General features: G+C 35.4%; 1 protein-coding gene and 1 long non-coding RNA gene across 3 annotated transcripts in view; one reads left to right on the forward strand and one right to left on the reverse strand.

The window, feature by feature from the left end:
* The first annotated feature begins 374 nt into the window (after positions 1–374).
* On the forward strand, positions 375–1,757 carry LOC145553736 (potassium/sodium hyperpolarization-activated cyclic nucleotide-gated channel 2-like). The gene is made up of 2 exons (XM_081612623.1): positions 375–783; positions 1,514–1,757. Exons 1-2 carry the CDS (start codon positions 699–701, stop codon positions 1,720–1,722), a joined length of 294 nt encoding a protein of 97 aa, XP_081468749.1. The 5' UTR covers positions 375–698; the 3' UTR covers positions 1,723–1,757.
* A 1,511-nt stretch (positions 1,758–3,268) lies between these two features.
* LOC145553749 (uncharacterized) overlaps positions 3,269–18,934 on the reverse strand; it is a 35,433-nt gene continuing 19,767 nt past the window's right edge. Inside the window, exons 1-2 of one of the 2 annotated variants that reach the window (XR_014089785.1) lie at positions 8,045–10,038; positions 3,269–5,780 (exon numbers count right to left, since the gene is read on the reverse strand). This is a non-coding gene — a long non-coding RNA (uncharacterized LOC145553749). Of the gene's footprint in view, positions 5,781–8,044; positions 10,039–18,934 lie in introns of those variants that run through there. The other variant, XR_014089786.1, reaches the window with a different exon arrangement.

The raw sequence follows: 18,934 nt of genomic DNA on the forward strand, positions 1-18,934 counted from the left end.
AGTGAAATTGTTGTCAAATCTCACTTAAATGTGCAATGAATTAATTTTAATGTATTTTATATAAATTGCATTACTTTACATGTACCAAGTTTTCATTTTACTCACTAGTTTGTCACCACCTTCAGTTCTGTGTCAACTCCGTCATGCAGTGTCAACTACGTCAGATGGACTTTTGTTGTTTTTGGTTTTAAATCATATTTATTTTGTTTCTTGAGAAGCATTTGTCGTTAAAATGAGTAAAAATATCACTAATAGGGTCATTAAAAATTATTTTATATTTATTTTGTCAGATGGTGATGACAACGTTCTAGGTCAGGTCGATTAAAAGTGTAATTTAAAAAAAAAATGTTGCAAATGGGAGCCTATACCTTAGCATCTTTACATTTACAAAACATTATTTGTCATATTTGCATACTTATGGTTGAGAAATAAAAAACAAAAAAATATTGGGAAATTAAAACCCATTTTGTCCCTATTCTCAAGAATCACCGAAATGTGTTTTTCACTTAGTTTACTTCTGTCCATTTTGTCTCTGTCATGCAGGAGATTGTCAGCTATAACTGCCGTGGACTTGTCGCCAACATGCCGCTCTTTGCCAACACCGACCCTCACTTTGTCACCGTGATCCTGACCAAGCTGCGCTTTATGTTTTCCAGCCGGGAGACTATGTAATACGAGAGGGAACGCTGGGTCGGAGAATGTATTTCATCCAGCATGGCACCGTCACGATTATCCCGCGTGACAGTAAGGAGTTAGTGCTCAGTGATGGAGCCTACTTTGGAGGTAAATACAGCAGAGTATTAAAACTCTATTCGGCTACTTATCATCTCTACGAGAGTCTTCATTATTCAGATTATTGCTGGCCTTCTTCTATAAAATCTCCCACAGAACTCTTGGCTGTAACTGCACTACATTTCCACCTAATATTTACTATTTCTTCTGAATTTCTAATGGTAAATGTAATTTTTCATCATTGGCTTAATGTCATTTTGAAGAAAAAACTAAAAATTATGAAATATTTCACTCTGTAAAAGCAATGAAGATAATGTGCAAGTTGCTTGATTATGATTATACTGTAAATACATTTTGCAGGGTAGTTTTTCTTTTTTTGCACTGTGAAAAAACCCAAAATCTTGCCATGAATTTTTCTTTAGGAAACAAGAAAATTTTAATTGAAATAAGACAAAACTAATTTATAAATAGCAATTCTGTAAGATATAGGAGCTTGTTTTAAGTCAATTATTTCTTAATATAAGTAACATGTACCAGTTCCACTGGCATATTATTTCACTTATTACAAGACATTTATCCAAAATAATCAGCCTATGAAACTAGTACATTTTTAAGTCAATATTAAGCAATTCTGGACTTAAAACTAGCTCCAATATCTTGTTGAAAAGTTACTTTAAGTGCACAAAAATATTTGGACTAGAAACTAGACCAAAAATATTTAGAAAGATTTGGGGGTTTTCTTCTAACTTTATGACTAAACCGATTGTTTTTCTTGGCTCAGAGATCTGCCTACTAACTCAGGGCCGACGGACGGCCAGCGTGAGGGCCGACACCTACTGTCGCCTTTATTCGCTCAGCGTGGACGACTTCAACGAACTCCTGGAGGAGCATCCTCTGATGAGGCGGGTGTTGGAGAGCGTGGCTGTGGAGCGACTGGATCGAGTTTCACGCAGATCCAGTTATCAACCTCCAACGACTGAGTCTGAGTGAAGGAAGAAGAGAAAGAGACTCCAGCCAGACATACATAGACCTTTTCAACAAATCTCAAGAAAATAAAAAATACAGATGTTGTTAAATGCTGCATCACTTGATTGAAACTATTGAACATTCATTAATTACAAATTGTCACTTGAATATTAAAGGTCAACATAATGTTTACTTGGATTTTATTGATGTTCACAAACTGAATAAACCTTTGTCAGCGCTTTTTACAGTTTTTTCTTCTGTATAACTGAGAGTTATAGATCCACATGTTGTTTTTTAACAAGTTATAGACTGTAAGCCATATAAATCAGGTGTTCAAGCAGGAACACATCCAAAAAAAGCCACTGGACCTCAAGGACTGGATTTCTGTTTGACCAGCACTGAGATGGAGCAGCAGATGGTGGTGCATCATGAAGCTTTCTGATTCAAATGATCCCTAAGATCTGTATGTTGAGTCACATGGAGGTTAATACCGATGGCCGATAAGCTCCAGTGATGTAATGACTCAACTGTGCTGATATTTGATTCTCGTCAAGCACTTTTCACCAGGAAGAGGCAAAGGCAGGCAGAGAAAAGGTAAAACTGAGATTGTTTGGGTTTCTTTTCATCAACTGCCTCTTGTTTACATGCTTAAGATCCTGCTAATAAGGTTTGTTTCTAAAGTGTTTCTCTCAAAACAGGTCTTTAATAGAGTGGTGGTAATATTTTAAATTGCATAAAATTAAAATTTGAGGGACAAATTGCTTTGCATGTTTGTAGAACTGTAATTAGACTTTCTCTGACTGGATTTCTGCCAAAATGTTTATATTTTGCTGGCACTGATTATGCAGAGTAAATATGAATATTTCTGACCCTGAGACATAATAATGAGTTTTCCAAAGCAGCTTTCATAGAACAACAAAGAACATTAGCTCATATTTGTACACATTGCATTGCTTTTTTTAATTTAAAGAAGCATTTGTTTACATTTGCAAAACACTGTTTATATTTATGTCCGTCTGAAACAGTTGCATGTTGTGCAGAGTGTAAGCACTGAAAGGAAATATTGCTGTACATCAGACGGCTGATGATGCAGATGGTTTTCTGAACAGCAGCTAATAATTCAGTGCTACATCAGAGATCTGATGTTGGTGCAATCTTACAGATATTTGTTTCCCCGTAATTTTGGTCATTTTATATTAAAATGTCTTCTGGGGACTTTTTCCATGGAGTGACTTCAGTTATGTATTAAACACAGGCTGTCCAATAAGTTATTAATTTAAGAATAAAAATATTTAGTCAGGGCTTGATCTCCAAATAGTACAACAGGCACAGAAAATTAGTACGACAAAGTTTGTGTACAGACAAAAAGTCTCATTTTAACATAAACTGTCAGTCATTTTAGTAAAAACATATTTATTCTTCATTGAGTGAAGTAACTCAAAGTGTGTAGTAAGTAGCCAGAAATATTTAAGAGTAGCAGTATTCATAATATTACTCAAGTAAAAGGTTCTCCATCTTTTTTTCAACTAAATGTAACTTGAGTAAATGTAATATACAACTGAGTCACAGCCAAGAAACGTAACATCTTTTTATAGTCATAATAGAAGACAGCTGCAGCAGAAAAGAGAAAAATAAGATAAAAGACACCAAATTATTGAAGACAATAATAATCCACCATGCTTTCTTACATTTTCCATAGACATGTTTATTTATTCACAAAACCTTTACTTGGGTAGAGTTAAACTGGTTAATATAATCTGAAACAAATAACAGCATCAGTTACAATCTCATCTTGTTTTGAAGAGAAACCTTATCAGATAATTTTTTGTATGTAGATGTATCTGAGAATGCAAAATTAGTGCATAACAGCACATTGTATTTTTTATTCTAAGCGTGTTAAGATCAACAACATCCACCCACCCACTCTTTCTCTATACAGGATAGAATAATACCAATCAGTCCCTCAAGTCCAGTCTTGTGAGAATGTTCTGGAAGGGAGTCCATGTCCGGTCAAACTCTGTTAGTGCATGAAATAGTCAGTGGGCTCCAAAGCCACTTCAGCTATCAGCATCAGTTCTGGCTCTCCTCAGGGCTGTGTGCTGAGCCCTCTGCTCTTCACATTGTACATAAACAGGATGTTAATAACATACAGTTGATCAGTATTGTTTTTGATACGGAATATGCCAGGAAAACAAAACAAAGCATCTCTGAAGGAAAATGTGTCGTGGTTGCACATCTCCAAGAATCCAAATGTGAAGATACAAATGATTACACTTTCAACTTTTCAAGTTTTATAGACATGAAACCCCTCCAGTCTTTCATTCTAGTGTTAAACCAAAACCATTCAATAGTGAACCTCAACATAGGACATGTATGGAAAATACTGCTATGGCTTTTCACCTGTGTGACGCCTCATGTGGCGAGTTAAACTAACTTTGTGACGAAAACATTTTCCACAGCTCCCACATGAAAACGGCTTTTCACCAGTGTGAATCATCATGTGCCGAGTTAAATCCCGTTTTTGACTAAAACTTTTTCCACAACTCCCACATGAAAACGGCTTTTCACCAGTGTGAATCATCATGTGGTAAGTTAAATCCTGTTTTTGACTAAAACTTTTTCCACAACTCCCACATGAAAACGGCTTTTCACCAGTGTGAATCATCATGTGCCGAGTTAAATCCCGTTTTTGACAAAAACTTTTTCCACAACTCCCACATGAAAACGGCTTTTCACCATTGTGAATCATCATGTGGTAAGTTAAACCCTGTTTTTGACTAAAACTTTTTCCACAACTCCCACATGAAAACGGCTTTTCACCAGTGTGAATCATCATGTGCTGAGTTAAATGCTGTTTTTGACTAAAACTTTTTCCACAACTCCCACATGAAAACGGCTTTTCACCAGTGTGAATCATCATGTGCCGAGTTAAATCCCGTTTTTGACTAAAACTTTTTCCACAACTCCCACATGAAAACGGCTTTTCACCAGTGTGAATCATCATGTGGTAAGTTAAACCCTGTTTTTGACTAAAACTTTTTCCACAACTCCCACATGAAAACGGCTTTTCACCAGTGTGAATCATCATGTGCTGAGTTAAATGCTGTTTTTGACTAAAACTTTTTCCACAACTCCCACATGAAAACGGCTTTTCACCAGTGTGAATCATCATGTGCCGAGTTAAATCCTGTTTTGACTAAAACTTTTTCCACAACTCCCACATGAAAACGGCTTTTCACCAGTGTGAATCATCATGTGGTAAGTTAAATCCTGTTTTCGACTAAAACTTTTTCCACAACTCCCACATGAAAACGGCTTTTCACCAGTGTGAATCATCATGTGCCGAGTTAAATTCTGTTTTTGACTAAAACTTTTTCCACAGCTCCCACATGAAAACGGCTTTTCACCAGTGTGAATCATCATGTGGTAAGTTAAATCCTGTTTTTGACTAAAACTTTTTCCACAGCTCCCACATGAAAACGGCTTTTCACCAGTGTGAATCATCATGTGCCGAGTTAAATGCTGTTTTTGACTAAAACTTTTTCCACAACTCCCACATGAAAACGGCTTTTCACCAGTGTGAATCATCATGTGCCGAGTTAAATGCCGTTTTAGACTAAAACTTTTTCCACAGCTCCCACATGAAAACGGCTTTTCACCAGTGTGAATCATCATGTGGTAAGTTAAATCCCGTTTTTGACTGAAACTTTTCCCACACTTCACACATGAAAACAGGTTTTGAACCGTATGAGTTCTCATGTGATCATCAAAAACAGATTTTAAAGCGAAACACTTTTTACAGATGGCACATGAGAAAAGTTTTCTTCTTTCCTGATTTTGATTCTCAGCTCCAGCAGCTTCCTTTAAGAGGACTTGGTCCGTGTTTGGGTCTGATTCAGTTTGGTGTGTTTGCTCATCAACAGGAACCAACATGCAGGTATCAGTCTCCTGTTTTAATTCAATCTGTTCTTCTCCCTGACTGCAGTAAACTTCTTCCTCTTCCTGGTCTTGTTTTCCCTGCAGAGGTTCCAACTCCTCCTGGTCCAGAGTCGATCTTCTCTCTTGGTTAAACTGCAGGGAACCTGGAGGAGAAAACAGAGAAAAAGAGTTATTGTTAACTTTATTGAAGTAGGAGAAATTTTCATCGTTTAAAACAGAAATCAACAAAAAAACAAAAAACACTTTAAATTTCAAAAGCGTAGACAGAGAGACAGATCAGTCGTCACATCCAGCTGACATTTGGAGAATTCTCACATGAACGGATTTTAAAATCATATTTTATTGCAAAATTAATTGTAGTAGGGCTGCGACAAACTGGCGACCTGTCCAGGGTGAACCCTGCCTCTCGCCTGGTACACTAGCTGGAGATAGGCACCAGCAACCCTCCCGACTCCACTGAGGGAAAAGGGTGTAAGAAAATGGATGGATGGATAATTGTAGTAGGGATTATTGTTGATATTTAACAGTAAATTGCATTATGTCAAAATTTTCTTTATTTGTATTGCTCTGAATTATATAAAAAGTTAATTTTAGTCCACTTTATATCTTTGGGGTTTATTTACAAACATGAGTTTATTTGTAGGTTAATAGTTGTTTAGTTTTTGTCCTTTGTTATTTACTTTTCTAAGTTAAACAGGAAGAACTGTGGGTCCATTTTCCGTCACTATAGGGACTGGTATTGGACCAGCATGCACTGGGTTGGGCCTTTAGGTTTTGATCAGAGCAGCAGAGGAAACAATGAAAAGTAGTGATGATGAGATGAAGCTTCATGAAGCCCTGAGGAACTCCATCCAATCACTGGACTCCTGAGCCGATGCACCGCTGTGCTTCATATGCTCCACTGGGACATCAAGTGGACAATATATGTGAAATAGGCAAAACAACAATAAATAAACAAGTAAAAATGTTTGTGATTCTGATACACAAACTTTGATTAATCTGGTTGCATGAAAAAATGGCTGGATCAAAAAGAAAACGGGGAAAAACAGGAGAGAGGGTTGTGATTGGCTTGTTATTTGCTATGTCACTAGAGACAACGATTTATGACAAAAATAAAAACTAACTGTACTCGGGTTTAGGCGAATTCTCCGTTTTATATGCTTCATAAAATTTATCATGGATTAATCGACAAACCTCTAATGAAAAGTTTCACCAAATTTGTTAAGCAAATAAAGTTTGACCTTTGTTATTTAATTGTCAAAACTGGAAAGAATGAACTATAAAAACAATCTTCAAGGTTTTTGGACAGTAAACTTTTATCTACATACGAAGCATCACCTCAGTGTATTAAATGAGCAATACAAATTACATGAGCAATATGGGCAACCGCCCAGGGCGTTATTATTATAGGGATGCCAGGAGACCTTTGCGGATTGTAGCACAGCGATGAAAGCAAAACAGAATGAAATGAGTTTTAATTGATACTGGTCAGCTCTAAGTATTTCATATCTAGGTGTTCTTATGGGAATGTGGATCTTTCAGATCAGTCTGAGAACCAATTTTGATAGGTAAACTTAATTTTATTGTGTCATTTAGTGCAGGGCGCTGGTCTTGGTCTCTGGTTAGGTGGTCTTGACTACAACTCTGCTACATGTCTCCTTGGTTGCATGTCCCCCCCCACCACCACCGTTTTTCCATCCCCTTTCAGTTGGATTTCTTTTTAAATAAATGTCACTAATGAAGTTCATGCTATGTTAGGACAGGAGACAAGAAGTTTCCTTCCCTAAAATTATGATTCATAGGATCGCATATCAAAGTCTAAACTGTTACAGAGAATAAACACAATAAGAACATGTTTTATCTGTGGCATTGTTTATTACAATGGCACATTTCTGATGTATTAAAATTAAATACGATCGGCACACTAATCGTTAACCTAATCGCTAACCTATTAGCGATTAGGTTATGTATTCAGCAAGTACTTTTAAAAGCCAGTACTTTTTACCTTTACTTAAGTAAAATGTTAATGTGGTATTTTTACTTTTACTTAAGAACATTTTTTGAGTACTTTCTCCACCACTGTTGGTTTGACATAGAATCGCCACTACAATTGATTTATTACAAATTATAAAATTTACAGCTACTAACACCGCTATTAATATTTTATGTTGCCTGCTTTACTAACCTTGCGCTGCATTGTTCACATTTCTCCTGTTTTCTGAAGCAAGTCTCAGTAGTTAGAGAGGAATAAAAAAGGTAATTTTCTCACTACCATTGTCTCAGCGTAATATTCATGTCTGCGTACTAATATGTTAAATATTTATACGGGAAAAGAACATTTACTAAAATGATCCTCACAGAGAAAGGTGCAGACATTAACCTTCGTCCAAACGCTGGTGTTTCCTACCTATTCGGTGTAAGATTATCTGGGGGTCCGGGAGAAATCCAGCAGTCTGGGCTGATCATCCATCTCTTCCTCTGACTTGACGATTATTTCTTTAAACTCTGAATGTTGCTTCAGCAGCAGTTAACAGGAGCTTTTTAATAAAGAGAAACACTCCAACATTCAGCACAACAGACCACGCGAGCTCTTTGTCTTCTTCTTCTTCTTCTTCTTTTCTATTATGGCGGATTGCAAGCAACTTTAAGGTGCATACCGCCACCTACTGTACATGAGTGTGTAGCAACATTTCTCTACATCTTTTAAATTCTATTCATTAATCTTGTATTTTTAAGAAAAGTAAACAATGCTTTCCTTAGTCTATAAATATCCTTTATGTTTCCTTCATTTCCTAATATTCCTTTAAGACTCCATTCTTGACCTGTCCTTCTAACCATTCTTTTCAAATGTTCCCTTTCAGATTCATATATTCTACAGTTCATTAATACATGTTCTACATTTTCTTTCTCACCACAACCTTCACATTTATCATTATTTTTCTTCCCTATTAAATATAAGGTGTCATTTAAATAGGTATGACCTACTCTTAATCTGGTCATAATAATTTCTTCCCTTCTGTTTCTCTCGTTAATATTTGTAATTAGTACTGACTTTTGGACTTTATACAATCTTCTCCCTTTCTTTTCTTCATTCCACCTTTTTTGCCTTTCTTCTATTTCTTTATTTTTAATACATGATTTCCCTTCCCCTTTCCCAAAAGGAATTCTAATTGTTATTGCCATTTCTAAGGCCCTTTTTGCTAGTTTGTCTGCTTTTTCATTTCCTTTAACCCCTTCATGAGCTGGTACCCATCAAAACCAGACATCAATACCACCTCTATATAATCTAAATAAACTATGTATTGTTTCTAATACTAAATCTTTCCTATTATTTCCTTCTCCCTGAATGCTTTCTAATACTGCTTTAGAATCTGAACATATCACCACCCTGTCTGGTCGAACCTCCTCTACCCACTGCAAGCTTAATATAACTGCCATCATTTCTGCTGTGAAAACAGAAAGGTGATCTGATAGTCTTTTGGAGATGTAAGTTTCAAACTCTGGTATATTTATTCCTATTCCCACACATCCTTTGAGATTTTTAGAGCCATCTGAATAAATTTTGAGGTAGTTATATTATGTTTCCCTTAAATATATATCAGTCTTTACACCTATTTCATTTAAATTCCAGTTACTTTTCATTTTAAGAATTGTCATGTCTACATTAATCTCAGGAAATAGCCATGGAGGAATAACACTAATTGGATTAATTTGAGCTATTTCCTTATCCTCTAATCCATATTTTTTGGTCCATTTACTTATCATCCATCCGAATCCATTACTCTGGAACTTTGCATATTCCCAACAGTTTTTTACTATATTTGATGTTATGTTCTCTTCTTCATTACTTTTAATTTTCATCCAATATACTAAGGCTAATTTTATTCTTCTCATTTCCAGCGGAGTCTCTCCAGTCTCTATTAGTAGAGCATTAATAGGTGTCGTTTTTACCGCTCCTGTACATATACGTAAAGCCCTACTTTGTAGTCTGTCTATCTTTTGCAGTGTTGTTTTAGCTGCTGCTCTATATATGAAACTGCCATAATCAATTATTGATCTCATAAGAGCCCTATATATGTTTAATAATGACTCTCTGTCTGCACCCCAGTTGTTTCCAGCCACAGCCTTAAGTAAATTTATGACCTTCTTACATTTAGTTTCTAACTTTTCTATATGTGTTTTCCATGTATAAGACTTATCTAACCATAATCCTAAATATTTAAAGTCTTTAACTCTTTCTATAGGTTGTCCATATAATGTTAGTGTTCCTGTATCTATATTTCTTTTATTTGTAATAACCATAAAACAGGACTTACTTGCTGATAATTTAAAACCCCATTCATATGACCATTTTTCCACTTTCTTAATTGCTTTTTTAATTTTTTCCACTACGTATTTTACATTTTTCCCCTCATCCATATGGCCCCATCATCTGCATACAATGCAGAATTTATACATTTATCAGTGTCAGAAAAAATGTCATTAATCATTATATTAAATAATATTGGGCTAATTGCACTTCCTTGAGGAATCCCATTCTCCACATTAAACTCTTTTGAATAATCATTCCCAATCTTAACTTTTATTTTTCTATCCAGCAGAAAATCTGCTACCCAATTAAACATCTTTCCACCAATTCCCATCTGCTTGATTTTTATAAGTAATCCTTCTTTCCACAGTGAATCATATGCTTTTTCTATATCAAAAAATACTATAATCATTACCTCCTTCATTTTTAAAGCTTTCTCTATGTCATTACATACTCTGGTTAGGGCATCCATTGTTGATCTTCCTGTTCTAAAGCCACACTGGTATCTATTTATTAGTTTCTTATGTTCAACAATATATCCTAATCTACTAACTATTATTTTCTCCATCCATTTACTTAAATGAGAAGTTAAAGCTATTGGTCTATAGTTATTTGGACTAGTAGGATCTTTCCCTGGTTTATTAAATGGAAGTATTATTGCCCTTTTCCAGCTATTTGGTATTAAACCTTCATTCCATATTCTATTAAATAATTGTAATATTAATTTCAATGTTACTTCTGGTATCTGTTGAAACATAGCATAACATAATTGATCCTCCCCTGGAGCTGAATATCCTGTCCCTTTCAGTACCGTTTTCATTTCCTTCATGGTTATATTCATGTCTAGTGTTGACATGCATTTCTGACATTTTTCTAATATATTTTTATAATTTCCTAATTTTTGTATTTTCTGCTGTCTATGAATGTCTGTAAGATGTTCTCCACTGTGAACTGCAGCAAATGTCTCCCCTAATAGTTCTGCTTTATCTTTATTTAGAACTAATATTTCCTGACCTCGGACTAATGCTGGTATTTTAACTTCATTTCTTTTCCCCGTCATTTTCCTAAACATTGACCAAACATTCTGTAATTTTATTTCTGAACCTATTGAGGAACAATATTCTCTCCATGTTTTCTTTTTAGCCCCTTTAATAATTTTCCGAGCTATTGCTCTTTTCTTTTTATATTCAATAAGGTTTTCGGTTGTTAAATTTTTCTGTAATATTTTAAATGCTTTGTTACGTTCTTTAATTGCTGTACTGCATTCATCATTCCACCAGGGCACTACTTTTTTCTTACCTTTGACTTTGATTTTTGGTATGCTATAATTTGCAGCATTTAAAATGTGTTCTGTTATCTGTTTTGTACATTCCTCAATGTTACCATTTAATGTAACCATATGGCTGGTTTTTTCACAATTAATTTTGAATTTTTGCCAATTGGCTTTTTTAAAGCACCATCTTGTTAGTATGAATTCTTGTTGCCTATTTATACTGTCATTAATTATTGTACTCACTGGAAAATGATCACTGCCTAGTGTAGTCTCCCTGTGAATATCCCATTCACATGAACCAACAAGACAGTCAGTTATTAATGTAACATCTAGACATGACATTGTATTTTTGTGTATATTTACTCTTGTACCTTTTTCATTATTTAGACAGACTAATGACCTTTCATCCATCATTTCTTCAACTATGATACCATTATGATCTGTTTTCTTGCTACCCCATAGCCTATTGTGTGCGTTAAAATCACCACACCATAGTTCTCTTCTATTTATATTTCCTGCAACTTCTGTAAATATTTCACTATCAAGACTTTTTACAAGGGTTATAATAATTTATAATTGTAATATTTCCATATTTTCTTAGTTTAAATATTTCTATATTAACACATTCTAAATCTTTATTTATTATGTTTCTCTTATAAGCTATTCCATCCTTAATTAAAGTGGCACATCCACCTCCACTACCATTACTTCTATCCTGTCTTTCTACGTTATATCCTGGGATTTTAAATTCTAGGTTAGGTTTCAACCATGTTTCTTGTATACATATTATGTCTGGAATTATTTCTAAATCATAAATACATTTTTTAAGTTCTTGTCCATTGGCAATTAAACTTCTAGCATTCCATTGAAGAATATGAATAATTATTATGAGAGTCTATTCCTGAGTATTCTCTGTCATTTCTGTGGCACTTAAAATGGTATGAATCTGATCTGCTTGGATTTCTTTCATATCTAGAAATCTTCCTGCCGCTGTTACAATTGCTTTTATTTTATCACTTTTCTTCTTCATTTGAACTGTAACATTAATAATGTGGCACATAAATGCGACAAAGTTTTCTTTTTTCACCACCATTGAATTTTCATCCACTTTACATTTATGTGAGCATGTTTTTTGTATAATTGTTGTTGGAGCTGAGCTTTGTCTTTGCTCATTCTGCCCTCGATTTGAACTCCAAATTGTGTTTCTTTGCCCCGTTTCTCCTGACCTAATTTCTCTTGAATCATCTTTCCTTACTCTTTTTAAGGCTTCGGCATACGAGACTCTTTCTGTTATTTTAATTCTTTGAGCTTCTCTAGCTTCCTTTTGTATTTTGCATCCACCATATGCTGCACTATGTTCTCCTCCACAGTTACAGCATTTGACTTTAGCTTCTTTTTCACATTTTCCATATTCATGTGGACCTCCACATCTTGCACACTGTCACACTGGGTTTTCCTTTACAATCTTTTGCAATGTGTCCCATTCTTTGACAAGCAAAGCATCTGAGGGGTTTTGGGATGTATTCTCTGACTCTGTAATTCAAATATCCTAGTTGAATATTTTCTGGCATGATATTTTCAAATTGCAGAATTACTGCCATTGTATCTTTAAGTTCTCCATCTCTTTTACTTTTAATCCTGGTGGCATCTGTTATTTTTCCTCCTTTAATTTCTTTTTTCAACTCCTCCATTGATATTTCTGTTGGAACTCCTGATATAACTCCCCTCAGCCTTGCTAAGGACCCTGGAATATGTGCTTTGATTCTTTCCCCCATCAAGTTTTCCATTCTGATTATCTTTTGTTGTTGAGTTTCACTGCTAGCATAGATTAGCACTCTTTTGTTACTCATGATTCTAGCCGTTTTAATTTTTCCTATCTCTTCCTCTATTGCTCTAGTCAGTTTAATTGGGTGGATAAATCCTCCTTCTTGCTTAAATTCCACTATTACCTTAAGTTCCACTTCTCTATTGAAGTTATTCTTTTCTCTTGTACTCGCGCTGTCGTTAGTTTTTGTCTTTTTGTTGGCTTCTTCTCTGGCTTCACTTTCTTCCGACCAACTTCTTTCCCTTTCTTGTCTCTTCCTAAGTGCTCTTTTCATTCTTGCTGACCTTGATATCATCCATTCCATTTCATTACCACTATTCCCTCCTGATGTAGAAGCCATGTTGCTACAGTCAATGTACAGTTTATGCAATCCGCCGAATCACTCCTACCGTCTTCGTTTGTTTGTTTGTTTGTTTGATTGTTGCTTCACCGACCCCCCGAGCTCTTTGTCTTCTTCTTTGGGGCTTTATGATTGTCGGTTTTCATGTTATTGCTTTACCGCCACCTTGTGGATCCTTCGATCATTACATGTAAAGAGTTCTCATACAGTGGCAACTCATTTTGAAAAACTTGAAATCTTTTCATAGTTATAATAGAAGATAGTTGCAGCAGAAAAGAGAAAAATACAACTAAAACAAAAAACCCACAAAATTATAGACGACAACCATAACTTCTAAAATAAAGATCAATGTAAGCATATTAGTAATATATATTAAATGTAATTATTTTTTATTTATTCATAAAACTTTTCATTCAGGTGTGTTGAGCCAGAATCAAATCCAAAAGTTGCAAAACAACGACCCTTGAAGACTGTAGTTTGACACTTTAAATGAGTTAACAGTCATACATTTTATCAACAGTCTTCAATATGCACAGCAGAAAATTAAAAATCAGTGATTCTTGAGAACAGGGACAAAACAGGTCCTATGGATAAACCACAAAATTTGAATAAAATATACACATAATAGGGACTTCCGGTCATGTCGTGGTGCTGAACGGACGTGCGGTGAAGCCCTCATCAATTTCCTTCTAAAAAACTTAATTAACAACCTGTAATATCTTGCTTCTTCAGTCAACTGTACTAGTTATCGCTGTTAACTAGTACCAGATAGCACCAAAGAACGCAAAACCAACCTCCAAAAAGGCTTTAATAACGTCTATGTTGAGCCCAGCGCAACAGTCCGGGAGTAGCAGGTTAGCTAACGCTAGCATTGCCTACAGCGACGGGGCAGCTTCTCCCCTAGTTGGCAGTGGCGTCTCGGATATGCCTCCTGTTAACAACAAATCCACAGAAACAGATGGTGATGGTCTGGCGGCCATGGAAGCAGGTAGCACTAACGACCTCGTGGCGGCTATTAACTCGATGAAATATGACTTTGTTAAGAGATTTGATAGCCTGCTAACTGCTATCCAGGGGTTGCAATCGGATATAAGAACTGTTACCACGCGTGTTACACAAGCAGAGGACAGAATTAGCGCTAACGAGGATACCGTGAGAAATTCTGTTCCCCCCTGTGTTGGGAGCGCGCATTGCAGCCAGAGTAGTGGATCCGGCAGATCTGACCATTTTCACGGTGTTTCTGATCGATTTCTCGGTAAAAACTACTCATATAATCATGTCAATGTTGTAACTTTCAGTTTAATCGGCAGCTGTCAAAATAAAAATACATACATAAATAAACGAGGTCTTGTGTTATTTTAAACGCGAAGTGAGTCCATCTTTTTTTCAGCCTTTGTCTCGTAAGCCTGACAAATAAGTCAGTCAACAAACACAGGTTTCCAACACGTTGTGTGCATTTATAATGTTTCATTTCTGATAAAGGAGGAGGAGGGAAGCTGGCTGATAGCAGGGCACAAAAATAAAGACTTCCTGAAAAGATCAGAGTGTAAACTTTTTGGTAAATCCCGTTCTAATGTAAAATATGACAGATTACTGGATTAAGGAAATGTCTAGTATGCTATAACACATAATATTTTTTGAGAATTTGGAAACAGGTGCTTTTAATTTCCAAAAGTTATTGGAGGAGAGAATGGATTGCCTGAAATAATGTGTTTGTTCTCTATAAAATGGAAACAAATGAATTTACCTGCAAGTCTTTTACTGTTTTCATTCCTCTTATTATCAACAATAATTCCTGTGATTTTCATAACATTTGCTCTTTTTTTTGACAGTTAGGATGGGGGAACAAAATACTTTAAGCGCCTGATAAAAAATGTTCCCCCTCTCTAAAATGGAAAAAAAAATAATTTACCTGCAAAGTCTTTTACTGTGTTTATTCCTCTTATCATCAACAATAATTCCTATGATTTTCATAACATTTTCTCTTTTTTAACAAAGTTAGGATGGGGGAACAAAATATTTTAAGCATGAAACTAATAAGCAAGAATTGGAACAACTTGAAAAATCTATTAAAAACACAGAAACGCAATTATTTAACAGTCCTTCAACCCAACTAAACACAGAACCTCTTAGGTTAAGAGCTAAATACAACATGCTATCTACAAATAAAGCAATTAAAAGTTTAATGAGATTGAAACAATTATATTTTGAACAAGGTGAAAAGGCCAGTAAGCTGTTGGCTTGGCATATCAAACAGGAACAAACAGATAAAGCAATAAACTCAATTCAAACAGCTGAAGGGGTGTTTACATCTGACCCAAAAGAAAAAACATGTTTTCAAATTTTTACTACAAATTGTATAGCTCAGAGTACTCACACCTGGTTCCCCAGGCACAAACTGATTTCTTGGATCCATTGGAATTTACTCCCCTAGATAACGAATCCTTAAAATCACTTGATTTTGAGCTCAATGCACAATTACTGTCTGAGGCTATATCCGGTATGAAAGGTGGTAAGAGCCCAGGACCTGATGAAATTCCAATTAAAATATAGACAATTTTTCAATCCAAAATGATACCTCCAATGCTTGACATGTATCAAGAATCCTTCAAAAAAGGATCTTTCCCTCCCTCACTTAATACACCAATCATCTCCTACTCCTGAAGTCAGGTAAACCTGCAACACAATGTGGCTCATATAGGCCAATTTCTCTTATTAATAATGATATTAAAATTTTGTGTAAAGTGTTAGCTAGGAAGTTGTAGCTTCTTTTACCCATGATGGTCCACCCTGATCAAAATGGCTTTGTACAAGGAAGCCAGGGTTTTCACAACATCAGAAGGGTGTTTAATGTAATTTTTGAGAAATCTGAAGTTCCAGACAATGCTACCCTGTCACTGGACGCAGAGAAGGCCTTTGACAGGATAGAATGGCAATATATGTTTGCTGTTATAGAACGCTTTGGTATAGGAGGGAAATTTCTTAGCTGGGTAAAGCTAATTTACTCAAACCCACAAGCTGAAATCTTAACCAATGGTCTAATTTAATCTCCCTTTAAATTGAAACGTGTGACAAGGCAGGGCTGCCCACTTTCTCCTCTGTTGTTCACACTGGCCATCGAGCCTTTAGCTATGGCAATTTGCAAACACGATAATATAACCGACATAAGTATAGGGAGCTTGGAACATTGTATAGCCCTGTGTGCAGACGATATAATCCTGTTCTGCTCTAAGTTGGGTAACACCATGCCCACAATAACTGATTTAATTAAGTCTTTTGGAGTTTTTTCAGGATATAAGGTAAATAATGCTAAATCTGAAATATTGTACTTATCAGAAAAAGAACGTCTCAATCCTCCAGTTTCAACTCCATATGTAGCATCAAAACAAGGATTTACCTATCTAGGTGTTAAAGTCACCCCTACAATAAACGATATTATTCCAACTAATTATTACCGCCTTACAGAATCAGTTATGCAATTAGTACAAAAATGGTCCAAACTACCCATCTCCTTAATAGGTCGCGTCAATATTATAAAAATGGCAATATTGCCAAAATTTTTAGAATGTTTTCCAATCAGTTCCACTCCCCCCACCCCCCCTTCTTCTTTAAGGAGATAGATAAAACTTTTTCCAACTTTATTTGGAACGGTAAGTGTCCTAGAGTGAGACTGCCCCTTTTATATTTGCCTTACGACAGAGGAGGTTTACCATTGCCCAATCTATTATGGTATTTCTGGGCAGCTCAGATCAGGGCAGCTATGTTTTATTTTATTTCCAGACAGCCCCCAGGGTGGGTTACAATGGAGTCCCAGCTGATCTCTATTCCTATAAATCTATATTTGTATTCATCGGACAGGAAAAAGCTTATTAAACAAACAAAAAACTCTTCTGAAAAATACATTGCTTGTCTGGCAAAAAGCACTTGATTATTTAAGAGAAAAGCAACAACTATCCCAGTTCTCACCCATTTTTGGAAACGGGGACTTGCGTCCAGGTAGAGCGGACCCAGGTTTTAAACTGTGGTCTGCTAAGGGGATAGCCAATGATCTTTTTATAGGGAGAATATGTCATTCTAAGACCTTAAAAACAAATATGACATTCCTACGAAACATTTCTATAAATATCTTCAAGTTCGGAGTTTCATTTTAATAATCTTGATCTACCCTCTTTGTCTCCATTAGAAGACATTATTGTAAGTCACCTATATGACAGAGGACAGGTGTCTCTTCTTTATTGCTTGTTTGTTGACAAATGTAAAGAATCTTCGGCCAACATCCTAAAAGCATGGGAAACGGACTTAGGAGAGAGCTTGTCGAGTGAGGAGTGGTCAGAAGCCTGCACTTCGATCCATACACAATCTGCTAACACAAATTCCAAATTATTACAATACAAATGGTTGACTAGGCAATACATCACTCCAGTTAAATTGCATCATTTTAACCCTAATATTCCTGACACTTGCATTAAATGTACTTCCCAAAAAGGTTCTTTATTTCATTGTATGTGGGCGTGTCCTCGAGTGTTGGCTTTTTGGAAGGATGTATTGATTGTGATTGGTCAAATGACTGGTAAAAAGGTTCCTTTGAATCCTAAAATGTGCATCTTTAATATTTATTCTGAAGACTTTGTTATCCCAAACAACTTGAGATCCTTACTTAATGTCTCTTTTTGGAAGCTAAACGCTGCATTGCACTCTCTTGGAAGAAGGGGTCATTATGTGGAATTTCACAATGGACCACACAAATAACATTCTACTTTGTACTTGAGAAAATCAACTATTTTACTAAGAACAAGCTTGATAAATTTTGGGTGATTTGGTCTGTCTTTTACACTTGGCTGTGCCAAAATGATATCCAACTCGATGGGTGGAAAAAGGATTGGTTATAAAGTCATATGGTGAGTCAAACTGATGTTTACGTTGTTTAGTCTATTAAGGGTCTACTACAAAACCCCCTTTTTTATCTATTCCCCTCCCCAGTGTGTATGTCCTTTAGGTTTTTGTCTGGTCTAGATCTACGTTTTAAGTATTTGTAAGTGAATATGTGTATGTTTCTTGTTCTCTTGTTAAAATCAATAAGAATACATAAAAAATATATATATACACAAAATATATTTTTTTCAAATATCTGACTAAACTAAAATGGGTCATGTGAGCACAACAATGTATATTTTCTTGGTGTTTGCTCAAAAGTTTTTGTATTTTAAAACTGTAGTCGGTGGATGATGCCTGTAAAATCCCTTGTCCAGGAGCAGAGCTCAATACATTAAAATAGCTTAAAATAATTAAAGAAATACTAAAATTATATAATATGACAATTAAGTATAAGTAGTCATATAAATAATTATAAAAGTATAAATAAATTTTGGTTAATTTGTTATTCTCTAGTTTTTTTCTTCTTTTTATTCCCAAGTTGTTTGTCCCAACCATGTTGTGGTTGTGACAAGCCACATCATGGTTTGTCACAACCACAAACTGGTTGTGACAACCAGTTTTTACAAGGTTTTGTAAAAACTGACAATTTACAAAACTTTGATGAAATTTTGTGAA

The sequence above is a fragment of the Poecilia reticulata genome, chromosome 11 (genome assembly GCF_904066995.2).
Source record: "Poecilia reticulata chromosome 11, P_reticulata-male-v2, whole genome shotgun sequence".
Lineage (NCBI taxonomy): Eukaryota > Metazoa > Chordata > Actinopteri > Cyprinodontiformes > Poeciliidae > Poecilia > Poecilia reticulata.